Here is a 19,307-nt window from a genome sequence, read left to right on the forward strand (position 1 = left end):
TAGAGGCAATAAATAAAGATATCATTACTCCGATAATTAAAATTTTTTCAATAAAAGTTATATTTTGTTTGACTCATTTTTTCATGAAAGTGTTCATCCTTACATCGAAGATTATTTGTATTTTAATTGATGATTTTGTTTGTACAATAAAAGAAAAATACGAGGTATAGAAAAATACAGTAAAGATGTTTTAACAGGTGTTGTGAGCCTAGAATTTGTCTTATAGATATTGCGAATATCGAATTACATGGCAGTGCCGGCTTTCTATGACCAGTTAATAATCAGATTAACGAGTTTGCTCAACAAGCTAAGGCAAAAAAACTATATCATAACTTCCAATTTCCTCAACAATATGCAAATCAAGGAACTGTATGTCCCCAGAAATACATGGAAAAACCTTCCCGGTAAGCAAGTAATGTTAGAATGAAATGCCAATAATTCTTGAAGAATCGACTTAATTATAAGAGACCAGTATAAAGTAGACCGGCTGAAATACTGAATTCAGGACCGGATATTCATTCTTCCGTGTTCTATAGTGTCAGTGCAGTTTTTGCCATGGCCAGAGCACCCTCATACGTTTGATTTCCTCCGATGAATCCGCTCATATGGACAAAAACACAACCTGGGATTCCTGATACCCTTGAGAGCTCATCATCCCTCAGACCTCGCCACTGAGCTGGAAGAGGCCTCCTGCTTTCAAATCTATCAGGAGCTATTGCCACTGCTTGTACTCGCCAGTGTTTGCTCCTATCATCCTGCATAGTCATTTTCTGGTAAGAATTCTGAATAACACATTGGAGAGGAACTTATTTCTCTTTTAAGAGAGAAGAGAGGAGCATTGCAACTAAAGTCTTTAATGCACTCATTAACAACCATTTAATTGGCATCTGACACTCATAATACTCCAGAAGGATCCACTGATTAAAGATATTTCAGAGAATATTCTGATCTCCAGTGTAAAATTGACCAAATAATTGGTGAGCGACTCAAAACAACATTCTCCTGAAGAAAGACATGCACGATGATGCCAACAAAGAAAGAGGATCCTTGACAGGGAATTCTACTGATTTTTATTTGCAAGGAGTGACTTACTGACTTTTCATAATAATACATACCTGATAAAGGACGTATTTAATTAAAGATCCAATCTTCAGTTCTTCCTCAAGCTCAAATAAGTGAAGTTTCCACTGTAGGAAGCAAAATCTATCAGAATTTTATGGACAGGATGAAGGATATTCAATGAAGCTAAACAAAAACACACATGCCAAATTTCACAACTGCACTTCTTATGCCACTTAATGCACAATCATGCAGGTTTCAAGCAATTTGATTGCAGATGTGCTAAATTGCTAGTGTGGGAGATGTTCACAACATACTTACAGGACAAAATGTAGTCAAAACCATAATTTCACCACTAGGGTCAATATCATATCTAGCTCCAAGACCTTCCATTACAAATGTCCGTGCTGGTAACCAAGACTTAGCATGATAGCGAACACTCTGAAAATAACAAATGGCCAGTTAATATGCAAGTAGGACATGTTTCTATATCTCAAGACTGTAAGATAGGGAAAAGAAGATTATAAAAGTGAGAACAGCATCCACCTACTACTTCATATGCAAAGCAAACAGAAAACTTACATCTAAAAACTCACTGCCAGCCAGAGCCATTGCTCTCTTGAAGGCCTCATTCTCCTTCTCAGCTGATTGATCCGGCTCTATCCAATCTAAATTCAATCTCCCAACCCTTGAAGATAAATGTGTATTATTAACGTATCTTGGAGGCTGGTCTGTATCATACTGATTAATTCCATTATCAACTGCATCAATTGCCTGCAGAAGGGGGAAAGGTGATTCCAAATAAAGGGGGAGAGAGAAGAAAGGAAGAGGAGTTAACCACTAATCAAAAACATAAGCTACTAAAAAAAAAAAAAAAAAAGAAACAAGAATAATAATCTAAATCGAAGCAAAACTATCCGAAAACAAATAGGCATAGCATGGGCAGCATATGTGAAAATATATCAGGTTACACCCTAAAGTTATCAAACAACATCATCTATATGAACATGGAATGCTTTAAAGCCATTGCTTAGAGCACCATCATTGCTCCTATGCTACAGAGAAAACAACTCACGATATTTTCGAGAAAAGCAATATCAGAATACTATATATTCTCAATTTCTATATCCATCTATAACATTAATAAGCCAGCAAAATTTATCAAAAGAAACCAGAATTACGCACCTCCATGAAGCTTTTGTAAACAGCCAAAAATAGTCTATGCACGTCCGGGTGCCCTTCATCAACCTGCAGCTCCTTAGCTATGATCTCCTTCCCAAAATGCTGAAAGAGAAGCAATTAAAACAATTAACATTAATAGACACATACAAAATTAAGAGTGTACATTTTTCCTTGTTTTTTGGCACAAAGCGTTACCTTATAAACAAGACCAGCACTGCTAAGCTTGGTAGTGAACCCATGTCCAAACACCTCCTCAAACCCCTTCTGATGGTGATCATAGCGATCATGACTTGGATCATATACACCCCCAACATCAAGCACAGCATCCAGGCTCTCTAGTACCTGCATTGCATTATCAAATTTCATATAAGCCTTCACATAAAACACAAACAGCAAGCTAAAGTCCAGTTTGCTCATCACAAAGGAACAAAACTAGTATGAATTTCATCATCAACCACAATACCACCATAATGTTGTAGGGGGGAATTTTAATAAATAAACTCTCCAAATCCTAAGAAAACCAAGCATTTAAACCCCAAGGACTTGTTTGGTTACCAAACAGAATGGAGTAGCTATTCCAAGACATACAAAAATCACACTTCATTTTTTCTGTAAAATCTGTGTTTCATAAATTATAAAATTTTTATTATGTATAATAAGCTATCATACATCCAGAAATTTAACTAGAAAAAACTTAGAGTTACAAATTTGCTATTCTGTGCAATAATTATTCCACATTTAAATTCGAACCAAAGCTGTAAAAACTGGAACTAGGTATTCTAACCCCTCCCTATCAGACGCTATTTTGAGAAGCAAACAAGGCAGAAGATTCTAACTTTGTCTTCTTTTTTTTCAGACTGGTAAAAAATATCATGCTTCATGTTCTAAACTACTAATCTATTGAAATAAAAAAAGGTCAGGCTAATTGGTACCTGGGGATCTCGGGAGCGGACGATTTCAGCATCGGAGAACTTGTTGGTAAGGCGAATCATGAAGCAGCCAAGAGCCTCATCACAGTGGAAGCTACCATTGTGGGTGCCCACTCGCTTTGAAGGAGCTTGGTAGGGAGAACCTGTGGAGTAGGCCGGAGAAGAAACGGGAAGAGGAGAGGCCATGAAAGGACTTAAGAGAGGGCGGGTGAGAGCTTTCGGGAGGTTGAAGTTGGGCAACAGTTTGCTGTGGTTAAACCCTCTAGTTATTGCCAACATAACCCTTGCTTATATATATAGGGATGACAGCGGGGCAGGTACCCGCTAAAAATCAACTACCCAAGTCTGAACCCAATATCAATTTAAGTACCTGAATCCGTTAAGAAATGAACCAACAATACTCAAATCCATTCGGAATCCATTTAGAATCACCCGCATACTACCTGAACCCGTTTAATCACAAATTCATTCAATTCATGAAATCCGAACCTGAAAACGCATTAAAAGATATATTAAAAATGCAGAAAAAATGCAACCTGAAATAATAAAGTATTTCAACTGTAATATCCTAAAACAACAGTACTAGTAATATTAATATGAACATAATATTTGAACTCCAATTTTCCAAGAACCAAGATTGCAAGGATTAACAATCAACATCATCTTCTTCTGCACAAGAAAACATTTGACTCCACACTTGAACAAGAATCAACAAAATAAATAAATAAGAACTTCGATATTATAATAATTTGATTAACAATCAACACAATCAAATTAAACTAGCTAAAGCCTACAGCAGAGTTTAGAGACAATACAATAACAAAGGAAAAAACTATCATCAAGATAACACAAATTGTAAAATAATACATGTTCCTTAGATCAAATTAAGTCTAGTTTAATACTGAGAATAAATGAGTTTAAACTTAAAAGCAAGAACAAGAGGGTCTCTTTGAACCTGAAAATGCCAAATCACATTCCAAGATTTAGATTCTTACAATCTGGGGAGAAAGAAAGTAAAGATAAATTCAACAAATAGAGCTCCTCTGTCATCTAGTATACAATATAATAATTTCATCTAAAAAAAGTAAACCATTTTAGATGGAAAACAAGCAAAAATATTCCCACCTTGCCGGGAAGGTACCATTCTATTGATTTTTTTAAACTTCATTTTACAATCACTTAATATTTAAATAAAAAAATTATAATTTCACGGGACACTCTTAAGTTAAGATTGTGATGCAGGAGCAATCCTAGTCCTAATTGGATTTCCAGCACAACTAGGATTTTATTTAATTTACTGTTTTATTTCAGATATGCATTAGTTTTCCGTTTCCTTATTTGATTAAGATTTACTATTTTATCATTGAATAGGAATAGAGTTTTAATTTTTTCTTTAATTAGGATTCCTAGTCTAGATAGGATTTATCACTATAAATAGACAGCACTAGTAGCATTGTAAATCATCTTATTTTCCTCGTAATTTTAATTCAAAGGTTATAAACCTAATTATTGATTACTGTTCCACCTACAATCAACCCTTTTCTAGCTTACTTGTTAAAAACTGACAGCCCTACATCTGGTATCAAAGCACAAAAACAAATCCTAGGAATTTTTTTGTCTGAATTTTGGTTGGAAGAGGCAGAGGCAATCAGCCCCAACAAGATGAAATAGCTGAGATACGGCAAATGATTGACGATTTGACCCGGGCTGTGCAAGCCTCGCAGCGTCAGGAACCCGTGGAAGCCCGAATGGAGACTCCGGAAGGCAACCACCAAAACCTTGATTTTCAAGAAGCTCTTCAGAGTGAAGAGGGAATTTGAGGATGTAAATCCCTTTCATGAAGCTGGACCTGCAAACCCAGCAGCACGAGGCAGATTGGGATTTACTATTTTATCATTTAATAGGAGTAGAGTTTTAATTCTTTCTTTAATTAGGATTCCTAGTCTAGTTAGGATTTATCACTATAAATAGACAACACTAGTAGCATTGTAAATCATCTTATTCTCCTCATAATTTTAATTCAAAGGTTATAAACCTAATTACTGATTACTATTCCACCTACAATCAACCATATTCTAGCTTACTTGTTGAAAACTGACAGCCCTACATCTTTCCCTGCATCAGATTGACATTTCACCCAGATGCCTATTAAATATATAACAAATTTGAAATAAAACTAGGTAATTATATAAATTAAAAAATTAATCTTATCCTATAATTTTAACTTGAATCAATTTTAAAAAAATCATAAAGATCTTAAATAAAATCTTAATCAGACTTAACCAAATAAATTATGTATAAAGTACTAATATATTGACTTTTTCCGGAAACACTAGAGGTTGGATTGGGCTAGAATGAACTGTAGCATTTTATGCACATATGACGATCTTTGCAAATAAAATTATGTTAAAGGAAGCATATTTTATCTGACATTGTTCCAACCTCATTTTCTTAACATACTCTTGAAGGACTAAATATTCCTGCAGAAATATTAACTATTCATATATAGCCAGCATTTGATTAATAACACAATCACCAATGCCCATCTAGAACAGTTAGAAAGTACTGGCACTAACTTAAGCTAATTAATACTCAATGGATAGTAGCAAGTTAACATTTTAAATAAGAGTATAGTTAAGTATATAGGGAGCATTAAAGCTCTCCCAAGCAACAGCTTCCTTTAGCAACATGTACGTACAGCAATAATATGAAATCGCAATCATAGTTCCGTCTATCTTATACAAAATACAAAAGCATAAACATCAAACCGAAAAATAAATTCTTGCAGGTGTATCTCAATAAAAATAAACCTTTCCAATTGAAGAAGTGAAATAGTCTGGTCACCATGATCTTGTACTAACATACACCCTATGATTTTATACATGTTTTCAGGCTCTAACTTCCGAATTTTGTTGTATACAACCTTTATACTATGTAAAATACTAAAATCCATTTCAAAATATTCTCAATTCTGCAAATATAATGGCAAGTAATATTAGGTGAATGATATTGTTAAGTGAATATTAATATAGTCATAAAAGGAAGTCTTGACAGCCGAATGGAAGAGAAGCTGGAAACTCATCACTTCAGAAAAGAGAAACATCAAATAGGGGAAAAAAAAAAAATACATACATCATTTTTTTATTCAGCATAGAAGAGAAAATGATATTGACCTTAAAATATCAAATTAGAAAGACAAAAATCAATAAGTAGACAGTCTGGAACATATCAAATATTTGTGCTTTTCTAAAACAATCAGAGAAACCAAACAGATAGGAAAGACACACAAAATACAAAGATAAATTTATCCTTTGAGCTTTGTTCTTTTTCTCTTCAAAGCTCTTATATTGGAAATTTTTTAAGCAACACGGAGAGAGATAATCCAATCTTTAAGAACACATAGCATCTCCTTGATTAATCCATAATCACTAGATCCTTTAGAAAACATCAATGAAACCATTTCAGATTCTACTTTTATTTCATAGGAACCGTAAATCGTTCTAACAAAGAACAGCAATTCAAAATTAACAAACTCAAATCACAATCAAATAACAAAACAAAATTGTATAAAAATCAAACATAAACCAAAGATAGAGAAGATGAGAAAAATCATTCAGAAGAGGATACTAACCATCACCAATCAATTATAAAGCATGCAGATTTCCGGACAAATTAAAGCAATTAAGGAAAAGGAAATATCATATTCATTCCTATCAAAATCCAAATAACATATCACAGTTTCATCAAAACCCAAATAACCAAACAGAGAAGAACCCTAGATTAGTAATTAACTGGAAGAGAAAAAAGAGAATTTAAAAAGAGGAGAGGAGAAGAGGAATAATTAGGAACAGAGTGCGCAGTGAAATCCGCGAAGAAGCATATAAAGAAGATGAAGTTGGCAAAAAAAAGTTACCATTCAGAATAGGGATAGCAGCGGGGTGGTACCCTCTAGAAATAAACTACCTGAACCCGAATCCGTTATAATTTTAAGTACCTGAATCCGTTAAGTAATAAATCAATAATACCCGGACGTAGCAAATCCGTTTAAAATTATCCTCATACTACCTGAACCCATTTAATCACAAATTTATTCAATCCAGGAAACCTGAACCGCATAGAACCAGAATCCAAACCCGAAGTGCAACAAAAACTATACAAAAAATGCATTAAAATTCAACTTCAAAATAATAAAACAATTTAACCTGTAATATTTTAAAACAACAGTACGTAGTAATGTTAAAATAGAACAAAAAAATTGAAATTCAACCTAAATAAATAATTCAAACCAATATCTCAATTAAACAATTTGACAATCAAACATCTATTAAAATTCAATAACAATAATAACAATAACAAACTAAAAATCAATTAAAATACAATAATACTAAACTATAACAAATTATCATAGAACGAGAACTAAATCCATATAGAACATAATAAAAGTATCTCAATAAAAAAAATTACTGAATTAAAAAGTACATTAAAAAAACAGAACACTACAATAAAAACACAAGAAATTTCACATAAACATAATTCTTGAACTCCAATCTTTTAAGAACCAAGATTGCAAGATTAACAATGAACATCATCTTCTTCAGCACAAAAAACGTTCGACTCCACGCATAACTAAGAATCTGAAAAATGAATAAGAACAAGAACTCCACTATCCAAGTCAGCCTATATCCTTCTCCAAAATAACAAAAAAAAAAAAAAAAATTCAGCCCTATATAAAATCACAAAATACTAATCCCATACATCTTTAGCAGCAGAAAACCAAACTTTATTAACAAACCATTCTCAGTATATGACAACTATATGCAAATAATCTCATTCTCAGTATCTCCACACAAGCTTAATCATTATTAACAAATCAAATTTTGAATTAACAAACCAAACATGTCACATTTCACTCATATAGCCACGAATTGGCTTATATTCACCATCCTTTTGCCTTTTAATATATATATTTTCAACAAATAAAACATGCACAAAACCCACAAACGAAAAAATAAAACAATAAACATATATCTCTCGGGCTGAACCCACAAATTAATTCATCAATATATTCAACAAGTCCTTCTCTTTGTCTGTTTACATGTCTTTATATATAGAAAAATAAATAAACTGACAACGAAATAAAAATAACCAAGAACGAACCTGGCACTTGTACGCTTGAAGAGCACGACTGCTGCGGAGTCGACGGTCAAGAACGAAAGCGACGGTACGGTATAAAAAAAGACTCGGGCTGTAGAAGGAGAGAACGAGCGGCGCGGGGACAGGGAGGGAGGAGAAACACTTAACTTAGAGTTGAGATTTGAGACAACTTTTTGTTTGTATGATTAAAATGCAACCCTATGCTAAAACGACGTAGTTTTGTTCGTGTTCCATTTAAACCTCCTATGTCAAAACTACGCCGTTTTTGTGGTGAAATAGTTATTGTTATTATTATTATTATTGTTATTATTATTATTGTTGTTGTTTTTTATAATCAATCTATTTATCTATTTATCCAAATTTACCTATCTATCTATACTATATATTTATACTTTATATTATATTATATTATATTATATTATATTACTATACTATATATAAATGTGGGAAACACAAAAAAATCGGGGAGCGGGGAGAACATCAGGTAAACTTCCAGGTATGGCAGGTAATCCGCTTTAACCCAAGTCGTAGTTGGCACCCCCCACATGTCATTGCTTGACAGCGTATTAAACATCTTTCAATTCTCATTGAAAGCAAGGCTTTTCTCCAGATGCCTATCACTCCTACTATACAAGGGGCCAACCTCAAGAAAAAACAGCGATTACCTTTCATGAACTATGGGAACTCTTCATCATATTCGTCTGAAATATCAACAGCAAAACAGCAGGTAGACCAAGGGTTTCAACTATCAGAGGCCTTACAGTAGTACGTACCCTCTTTCATATCAAGCATAGAAGCTAAAGTAATAAAAGAAAATAATGAGATTTTCAATATCGTCTTTAATAAAATTTAAATTTTTTTAATTAATCTTAATCATGATCAATTATAAAATTATATTATATTAATTGATTGGATATAATTTATTAAATTTATTTTTAATTTTAGAAGTAATATATATATTTCTACACGAAGAAAAAAAGAGAAGGTTAAAATTTTAACTCTCTATTTATTGAGTTTTTTATTTGTAAATAGTACTATGTTAAATGTATATTACTAGATATTAAAAGTTGATTGTATATTATTGTTATTTTATTTTTTATATTTAATTATTACATTATTTTCAGAATTGCCTTACACCGTTTATAAATGCCAATTGAATTGAAAAGAAAATGAAAAAACAAGAGCTAAAGAAATTAAATAATATCTAGGAAAAATATGAGTTTCAATTTTTATAATACAATTATAATAAATTTGAAATTTGTATATAATTTTAATTAAGAATAGTAATATATAAATTACATTTTATTTTAATATATGATTTATTTGTTTTTTTATATATATGATTTATTTGTTTTTTTATCTTATATTTTTTTCTTTTTTCAAACTAATTCATATATTAAATCATGCTTCTTTCAAAAAAAATATATATTACATCATGCAGCTACACTTATTGATATATTTATATCCATACAAATTAATAAATATATATTCTTTTAAAAAAAATGAATATATCTTGAAACTTTAGCGTGAGGAATGAAAATGCAATATAAAATATAATTAGATAGATGAGAAATACAATTTAATTTTTATGAAAGTTGTTTTTAAATAGAACATAAAATAACAAAGAAACAAATGTTCTTTAAACAATTCAAAGAAAAGAAAAGATAGTAAAATCTATAATTTATTAAAATTATTTTTAAATAAATACATACATATAATTAAGCATTTTAAAATTTAAAATTTTATCTTTTTAAAATTTATTATATATATATATATATATATATATTGAAACGACCCGAAAATTTAATTTCATAGAATTTTCATTTAAAAACTAAATTTTTTATTTCAACCAATGAGATTATACCAGCTAGTATTTTATTATTGCTAAACTGGACCGTAAACCAATTCGATTTTTTGAAAACCAAGCGAAAAACTCGAAAACCAAGCAAATTGAGCCAAATCATAGAATTAGACCAAACCGGTTCGAATCGAACCGGAATGGTCTAGAAGCTTTAGAATTCTCCTTTCTTTTCTTTTCTTTTTTTTCTTTTCTTCTTCTTCCAGCGGCGTCGACCTCACCCCTCCCCTCTCCTCTCTCGTTTTTCCATCCGCCTGAGACCAGCGCCTCCTCGCCGTCGACTCCTTGCCGCAGCAACCCGGCCTTCCTTTCCCTTCTCCCCGTTTCCGCTTCTGGTGAGCGCAAAAATCACGGCGAGGCTGGGACTTTAGCCCGATCGAGATAGCGTCTCCGTCCTTCCCTCCGAGCAACTCCGACGACTATCTCCGACAAGGTAAGCTGCTTGTCCTCCCAATTCACTCCTTTAGAAAGTATTTTGTAAAGATTAGGCGATTTATTGAAGAATTGATCAAAATGGGAACTAGGGATTTAAGAATAAAAACTGGGATTTCGTTAAATATTGACATAATTTGTAGTAGTTGGCTATAGAACTGAGTTCTATATGAAATTTGCTATGTCTTGGCGTAAGAGTTGCAATATTCAGGAACCATGATACCTCCGGCCACCGTAGACGGCGGCGACAGTGGTGTCTCCGGTGACCGGAGTTCCCCAGAGGCAGAATGTTGCATTTTTCGTGTAGAGTATGAATATACAATCAGTTTTACCATCTGATATCAATTGATATTGATCTGTAGATTAACGTATATTTAGAAATTAGGCTTCAGGCTGAAAAATTAAGGAAGTTGATAAACAAGAACTATACGATCTTAGAAAGGTTTAATTAGCTAGTTAGCAAAGTAATTAAATTTGGTTAGTATTCAAAATAAGTTATATGGATGAATTTTATAATAATTAGGATGTTTTAGTTTCTATGAAGTTAATACTAATAAGGGTTAATATTATTAAGTAATATGTAATTGAATGTTAATTAAGGATTATTAGTGTAATTTGTTTTATATATGATATTGTTAATTGGATGATATGAGTTGCGTAGAATATAATATGTAAATTTGGGTAAAGTATGACCTGTTGTTATAAGCAGCAGCTAAGATGAAGCTAGTGCCATTGTATATAAGTTAATATGTTAATGAATGGTTTGATTGTAGACCTGGCCATAATTAGAACTTATATTTCTATGCCAAGACAAAGGAAATTTATAAAGCCTATGTTTAGGAAGTGAATCAAGTTACTTAGTAGATATATATGTTTTGAATTGTTTTTAGGTTAGCATTGATTTTTAGTGGCTAGTTTGGAATTTAACTTATCGATGTAAGTTTTATTTATAAAGTGTACATTTATTTGATAATTAGTTAGAGGACAATTAATAAAATCATTGGAACATGTTGGAGGTTATTATAATTTGTAGACTTATTTAGTGAACGTTGACATACTTGTACTGAAAGGAGGATGGGACTTAAATTGTTGATTGCCCGATGGATGGGCTGTGTGCATTGATTGATAAATATATATATAATATTGTGATAAATGAGCAGGTAGATAGTCCAATTTTTTGGGGAGGTGCTGCCGAAATTTCGATAGAATTTAGACTAGTTTTAAGTAATGACATAATTAATAAGTCTATTTAGATTATTCTATAACTTAATAAATATTAAATAGAGTGCTCTAACTATTTAATTATTTTCATTATTATTCATTGAATTATTTATTTATTTATTTATTTGCATTAGAGTATGGATGTCTAATTGTGCATTGCATTACGATGTTTAAGTGATCATTATGTCTGCATTTAATTGCAATACTTGATGAATTGTGTTGTGATAATGCTATGCTTTGTTTGTGTAGAGTTGGGATGAAGTGGGTCACCATGGGTTTGTGAGGACGGTTGGACCGTCGGCCGGGTAAATGGGAGATCGGCACCCCCGTGTGCACCTACCGTTACCGTTACCGTTAACCACATGGTGGCCTCCTGATGGTATGGAAAAGAAAAGAGAAAGATTGGAAAAACAATGAGAGGGCTGGTCAAGTGAGGATTAGACCGGTCGGCCAGTATGGGGGATCGGCTCCCTGGTGCACACGTTATGAGAGGATGGGCCATGTGGGAGGACGGCTCATCGGGGGATTCGGTGACGCCACTGACCAATTTCCACGTGATGTGATTATATGAAGATGTTAATGATTGTGAGTGCTAGTGATTTGCCATTTGTGTGACTGGCTGCGTGAGCATACAACTAGTCGGATGACTAGATTGATATGTTTACATATTTGTGTGACTATGTGTGTTGTGCAATAATCATTACTCCTTAGAAAACTCACATGTCTTGTTTGATTTTTTTTTTCAGGAAGTAAGTTTTCCTTTAATCCGATTTAGGCTATGTTTTTCGGCGCAGGGCAATAGAGAAATTTTCCTAGTTCCATAATTATTTTACTATGTAATTATGTGTATAAAAAGCTATGTATACCAAAGAGTTAGTGACTCCGCAGTTGTAGGATTTACATATATTTAATCGTGTATTAATATAGACAAAATAATTCTGTAAGCCCATATTAGAATGTGTTGCACTGTAAATTGGGCCTGAACTATGGAATGCTGTAGAAGATAAACTTGGGCCAAGAAATAATAAAATATTGAGGTTTGTTTTTCATAATCATATGGGCTGAATGTTGAAATTTATACCGAGATAATAGATTCTAGTGTGTCAGGCTTACTACGGATCTCGGGGGCCTTAAGCTTACCTGGGCCCTAGTGCCGATCCGACCCATGGAATCGGGTCGTGACATATATATATATATATATATATATATATATATATATATATATATATATATAACAAGACATTTGAAAATTTTTGTATTCCATATTTCAAAATTATGTTTTAAATATTTAATTTTTTATTATAATTTAAAATATTTTATTTAGAAGAGAGATAAAAAAAAGAAAAATGTATATTTTTTTATGTTTGCATAATTTGATTGGATCAGGTATATATTTTTAAAAATAAATTTTTAAATAGAATATATATAATTAAGCCTTTCAAAATTTTTAAATTTTACTTTTAAAATTTATTTATTTTTAAATAAAATAAACATGTGTGTGTGGAATGATGAGCAGTTTAAAATTTTAATTTTAAAGATATATATAATATTTCATTTTTATATCTATATATATTGAAATGTATTTACTAGATAGTATTGTAGAATTTTACATATATGATTTTAGATAAATGATGATATATAAATTGAATTGAAATGTGTGTATATACATATTGCTATTTTATTAATTAACTATTATATTCATATTAATCTCATATGAAATTTTATTTTAACGTTCTAAAATTTAAATAACATAAGACAAAAATTATAATTAATATTTAATATTAAAAATTAAAACAGTAAACAAGCAAAAATGAGTAATGACATAAAAAAATTTGAATGATTATAAATAACGAGTATAGTCAATGTACAATGCACATTATAAAAAAGAGTAGTTTATACTATATATAAATGTAGGAATAGAGGAGGAGAAATAATGAGATTTCTAATAACACTCTTATTGAAATTTGAATATCCTAAAAAAATATTAGTCATAGCTAATTAGAAAATTACATTTTATTAATTAATTGAATATAATTTATAATAATTACTTTTGAATAAATACATATAGATAATCAAGCATTAGTTATAATTTTTATGCATTTTAATTGGAGAAAATAGGTCCATTTATTCTTTTGAAGATCCTTTTAGTTATATTTTTTATGTCTTTTAATTAGAGAAAATAGATTGTATTTATCCTTTTGAATTTTTTATTTAGATTTTTTTATATACTTTAATTCAAAAAAATATGTATATGTGTACTCTCTATTTAATCTTGTAATATTATTGTCCAATGATTTTTATAATTAATAGATATTCTTAATTATATGCTCTCACGTGATATTATTTTTAGGAAGTAAATCGAAAACCTTAATTCATGTATTGAGAATCAAACTTACTTTTTAATTAATTATATTCTGAATTTTTTAAAATATGAACAAACATATTATTAGTAGACTCTATTATTTAAATAAAATGTATTTAAAATAAAATATTTTAAATATATTCTTTCTCTTTTATTTTTTGGAGAGGATGGTGATTTTTTTTATCACTCTTTTGAAATAGTAATCATTTTTTTTTATTTCATGGAGTATACTAATTAAAAGGGATTAAGATATTTTTATATCATTAATTTTGAATGAGTAAAAATGCACGTTAATTGTTATTGTTTGAAATCAAAATAAATAGTATGTAATTCAATAATAAAAATTATTTAAACAATATATTTATTCCCACGCACAATGCAAAAAATTACTGGCAGAATATTAAATATTATTTATTATATTTAAAATAGATATTTGAAATAAAATCAAACTCAAAAGGAAATTTATATTAAAGAGATGAAAATCTCTTTAATACTTATATTCATGTAACTCTAGTTGGAAAACTTAAAAAAAGAAAAAAAAAAACAACGCAAATTTAATTTAGATAATGATTATTAATGAATGTTTTCTAGATCGCAGCGAATAAGTACTTTAAAGAGAATATAAATGAAAAGTGTTTTAAAAGGAAAAATAGAAATATCATTTTTTTTTATTTAATGTTACATGATGTGTAATAAAAAATATTCATTATATATATAAAGTGCAATATAAATTAATCACTATTAAGAGTACTTTAATATTATATAAATAAAAAATTAAATGAGTATAAAGAGTGAGTATATAACGAGCAAAATCAACGTGCAATGCACATTATAAAAAGACTAGTACTATATATAAATGTGAGAATATGAGGGAATAATGAGATTTTCTATAATACCCTTAATAAAATTTAGAATATGCTAAAATAACTTTAGTCATAGCCAATTAGAAAACTACATTTTATTAATTGATTAGATATATTTATAAAAAATATTTTTAAATAAATACATATAGGCATTTTTATCCTTTTTAAATTTATTTTTAATAAATATATATATGATAAGAAGACATTTGAAAATTTTTCTATTTTATTTTTGAATATTTGATTCTATTTTAATTATAATTTAAAATATTTTATTTCAGAGAGAAATAAAAAAATCTTTTTATTAATATTATTTTTTCATTATATTTGTATGATTTGATTGAATATATATTTTTTAAAAAAATAAATTTTCAAATAAAAATACATAATATTTTACTTAGGAGAGTGAAAAAAAAAAAGAATAATATATATTATTTTTATTAATATTTTTTCTTTATGTTTGTATGACTTGATAGTATTTTTAAAAAATTAAATAGAATACCCAAAATTAAATCTTTCAAACTTTAAATTTTTACTTTTCAAAATTTATTTTAAATAAAATGAATATATGTGTGTGTGATTGGCGAAGAGTTTAAAATTTTAATTGTAAAATATATATAATAGTTTATTAATATATTTATAAAAATAAATATATATGATAAGCAGACATTTGAAAATTTTTATATTTTATTTTTTAAGTATTTATTTCTATTTTAATTATAATTTAAAATACTTTATTTTGGAGAGAAATAAAAAGAAAAATGTATATTTTTATTAATATTTTTTTATATTTGTATAATTTGATTGGATATTTTTGAAAAAATAAATTGTCAAATAGAATATATATAATTAATGAAACACCCTGAATTTTTATTTTCGAAACATTTGAATTTTTATTAAATCAAAATTTGAATTTTCGACGGTATGGGCCGTAAATAGTGAACAATCTTAATTTGAGTTCAAGTTTTGCAAATTGGGCCCAAGCCCAAATATAATGTCGAAAATTTTGAAATCGAGAACAGTTAAATTTTCGAGTAATAAAATGAAAGTCCAGCAATTAATCTATTATGTATATATATAAATTAATTTTCCTAAAAATCAAATATAATTACTAACTATGTTTTTATTTTTATTTAGCTAATGGAGTAAATGTTATGAAACCTAATTAAAATAATTAAAATAAATTGAACCGGACCCGAAACGCAAATTGATTATTCGAAGACCAAGTGAAAAACCATGCAAACCGAGTAAAAATCGAGTCGAATCATTAAATTAGACCAAACCGGTTCGAATCGAACCGGAATGGTCTAGAAGCCCAAGATTTTTCTTTCTTTTCTTTTTTTCTTCTTTTCTTTTTCTTTTTCTTTTTTTCTTTCCCTTCTTCTTCCTTGCGCCAGCACCAGCGCGCGACCTCCTCCTCCTCCTCCTCTTCTTCCGACAACCGAAGACCAACGCCGCGCCTCCTCGCCATCGCCTCCACGTCGCAGCGGATCCCGGCTTCCGTTCCCTTCTCTCTTTCGTCTCTGGCGTACGCAGGAGGTGCAGGAGAGCCGCGACATCCTTCGATCGGAAGTTCGCGTCGAGACTCCTCCTGCCTGATTTTCCAGCGGCGTCGATTCAGTATTGTCGAGGAAGAAGATTCGATCTCTCTTCTTCACTCTCTCCTTCCCGTTCCGGCTGGCGCAGCGAACCAAGAAACTGCGATCACAGCGCGTAGTAAGTAAAGTCGCATTCAAAACCTTGGTGAGCTCTATATGATCTCTTTTCCGTCAATTATTTAGCTTATTCAATAGCTCATTTGAGGAAAGGGTTGTTAGAATCATGAATGAGAAATGCTAGGTTCCTGAAACACTATTCACACGATTGGAAGTTGGGAAAATTTTGATTTTTGACTATTAATTGACACTATAACTGCATTTTTCAAGGAAATGTGTAAGTTAGGGTGTTTATTGTAGGTCCTATGAAAGAACTTAGAATGATTGTGATATGGTAGCAGCCAACCTAGCTATTTGCTTAAAATTTCTGCTTTGATATGAGGCATTTGACATGATAAGTTAAGTTTTGTTGGTAAATGAGTTAACTAGTGTTTATAATATGGATTTTGATCGAGAAACCTTGATTTGCTTAGGTTGGCAGCAGCTATCTTCAATTATTTCTATTGATTTTTGGTTTGACATGGTACAATTAAGGTTGTAAATCTAATTCTTGCGTGGAATTAGTTAGTTGGTGTGATCCATGATTTTAAGATAGAAAAATTTAATTCTTTTGCGAATTGACAGCAATTACCTTGATATTTTTTTTGTGTTGCTTTAGAAGGATAAATATATGTAAATGAGCGTACTTTCAAGATTTCATGATGATTGATGTATAAATGCTTATTTATGATTTGAGAGACAAATAAAATGGGTTCGTTACCTGAAATTTTGCTTGGCGATACTGCTGACTCACATATTATTAAGTCGTATTCGGGATCTTAGTTATATAATGATAAAGAAAAGAAAAGAAAGAGTGAATTATAGTTGGCATAGGGTTACTACAAGCATATATATATATGGATACTTTAAACCAGTAGAATGTGGTGGTTAAGTAAATGTTTATTTTCATTTATTTGTTATTTTATGTATGGGCTTAACCTTAGATAGCAAAGCTTGGATTGTTAATAGCTAAAGTTTAGTATTGTGATTAAATATTTATACTATTACTTGATATGGAGGAAGGGAAATTAATTTATTTGATTGCCCGATGGATGGGCTGTGTGTGTAATGGTTGATGGATATAATATTGCTGATATTTAAGCAGGTAGATAATCCCACTTTTAGGGGAGATGCTGCCGAAATTTCGATAGAACTTAGATTAGTTTTAATTAACAATATAATTAATAAGTTTATTTAAATAAATTCTATAATTTGATACATAATAAATAAAGTACTCTGATTAATTATTTATGATCATTATTATTCATTTAAGTATTCGAATATTTATTTATTTATTTTCAATGTTATTGTTTATCATTATTATTATTTGTTTATTTATTATTGTTTGTTGTTAACACTATTACTTATTTATTTGCATTTGATTTTGGATGTCTAATTGTGCATTGCATTACGATGTTTAATTGATTAATATGCTTGCATTTAATTGCAATACTTGATTAATTGCGTTGTGATATTGTTGTGCTTTGTTGTGTGGAATTGGGATGAAGTGGGTCACCATGGGTTTGTGAGGACGGTTGGACCGTCGGCCGGGTAAATGGGAGATCGGTGCCCCCGTGTGTACCTACTGTTGTGATTTGTATGATATGGAAAACCACAGGTTGGCTTCTTTATTGGGCGCACCTGATAATCTAGGTTTGATCGCAGCCCGCAGGGTGGCCTCCTGTTGTGAGCGCCTGATGATCTAGATTTGATGGAGACGACCGGGTTGCCTCCTGTTGGTATGGGAAAAGAAAAGAGAGAATGGAAAAACAATGAGAGGGCTGGTCAAGTGAGGATTAGACCGGTCGGCCAGTATGGGGGATTGGCTCCCTGGTGCACACGTTATGAGAGGATGGGCCATGTGGGAGGACGGCTCATCGGGGGTTTCGGTGACGCCACAGACCAATTTCCACGTGATGTGATTATTTGAAGGTGATATTGTTTGTGAGTGCTGGTGATATGCCATTTGTGTGACTGGCTGCGTGAGCATATAACTAGTCGGATGACTAGATTGATATGTTTACACATTTGTGTGACTGTATGTGTTGTGCAATAATTATTACTCTTTAGAAAACTCACATGTCTTGTTTAATTTTTCAGGAAATAAGTTTCTCTTTAATTCGATTTAGGTTACGTTTCTTCGACGCAGGGCACTAAAGAAATTTTCCCTAGTTTTATAATTATTTCACTATGTAACTGTATGTATAAAAGGCTATGTATATCAAACAGTTAGTGACTCCGCAGTTGTAGAATTTACTTACATTTAGTCGTGTATTATCGTAGACGAAATGATTCTGTGAGCCTATATTAGAAATGAGATGTAATAAAAATCTTGAGGTTTATTTTTTATTTATTTATTTATTTTTTTTTTTGTAATATGGGCTGAATATTTGAAATTTATATTGAGATAGCAAATTTTAGTGTTTCAGGCTTACTACGAGCCTCGGGGGCCTTAAGCTTACCTGGGTCCTAGTGCCGGTCCGGCCCGTGGAATCGGGTCGTGACAATTAAATATTTCAAACTTTTAAAATTTTTAATTTCAGAATTTATTTTAAA

General features: G+C 30.7%; 1 protein-coding gene and 1 long non-coding RNA gene across 2 annotated transcripts; one reads left to right on the plus strand and one right to left on the minus strand.

The window, feature by feature from the left end:
- Nucleotides 1-186: 186 nt before the first annotated feature.
- On the minus strand, nt 187-8,484 carry LOC105640058 (uncharacterized). The gene is made up of 8 exons (XM_012224268.4): nt 8,328-8,484; nt 3,174-3,659; nt 2,437-2,583; nt 2,245-2,343; nt 1,642-1,833; nt 1,381-1,500; nt 1,116-1,187; nt 187-755 (listed from the first exon to the last, which is right to left on the minus strand). Exons 2-8 carry the CDS (start codon nt 3,447-3,449, stop codon nt 531-533), a joined length of 1,131 nt encoding a protein of 376 aa, XP_012079658.1. The 5' UTR covers nt 3,450-3,659; nt 8,328-8,484; the 3' UTR covers nt 187-530.
- A 7,937-nt stretch (nt 8,485-16,421) lies between these two features.
- On the plus strand, nt 16,422-19,100 carry LOC149496760 (uncharacterized). Its single transcript, XR_016320554.1, has 2 exons — nt 16,422-16,800; nt 18,852-19,100. It is a non-coding gene; the product is annotated as an uncharacterized LOC149496760 (long non-coding RNA).
- Nucleotides 19,101-19,307: the final 207 nt, after the last annotated feature.

This window comes from Jatropha curcas, chromosome 4 (assembly GCF_041381405.1).
Source record: "Jatropha curcas cultivar XTBG-Jc1 chromosome 4, XTBG_Jcur_1.0, whole genome shotgun sequence".
NCBI lineage: Eukaryota > Viridiplantae > Streptophyta > Magnoliopsida > Malpighiales > Euphorbiaceae > Jatropha > Jatropha curcas.

Bases quoted from the DNA above. Each gene is read 5' to 3' on its own strand.
- LOC105640058 (XM_012224268.4), bottom strand. From the start codon at position 3,449: ATGTTGGCAATAACTAGAGGGTTTAACCACAGCAAACTGTTGCCCAAC. The intron at 1,834-2,244 runs GTGCGTAATTCT...CCCCTTCTGCAG, and splicing joins TTTACAAAAGCTTCATGGAG to GCAATTGATGCAGTTGATAA. The intron at 1,501-1,641 runs GTAAGTTTTCTG...TGTTATTTTCAG, and splicing joins CTGGCAGTGAGTTTTTAGAT to AGTGTTCGCTATCATGCTAA.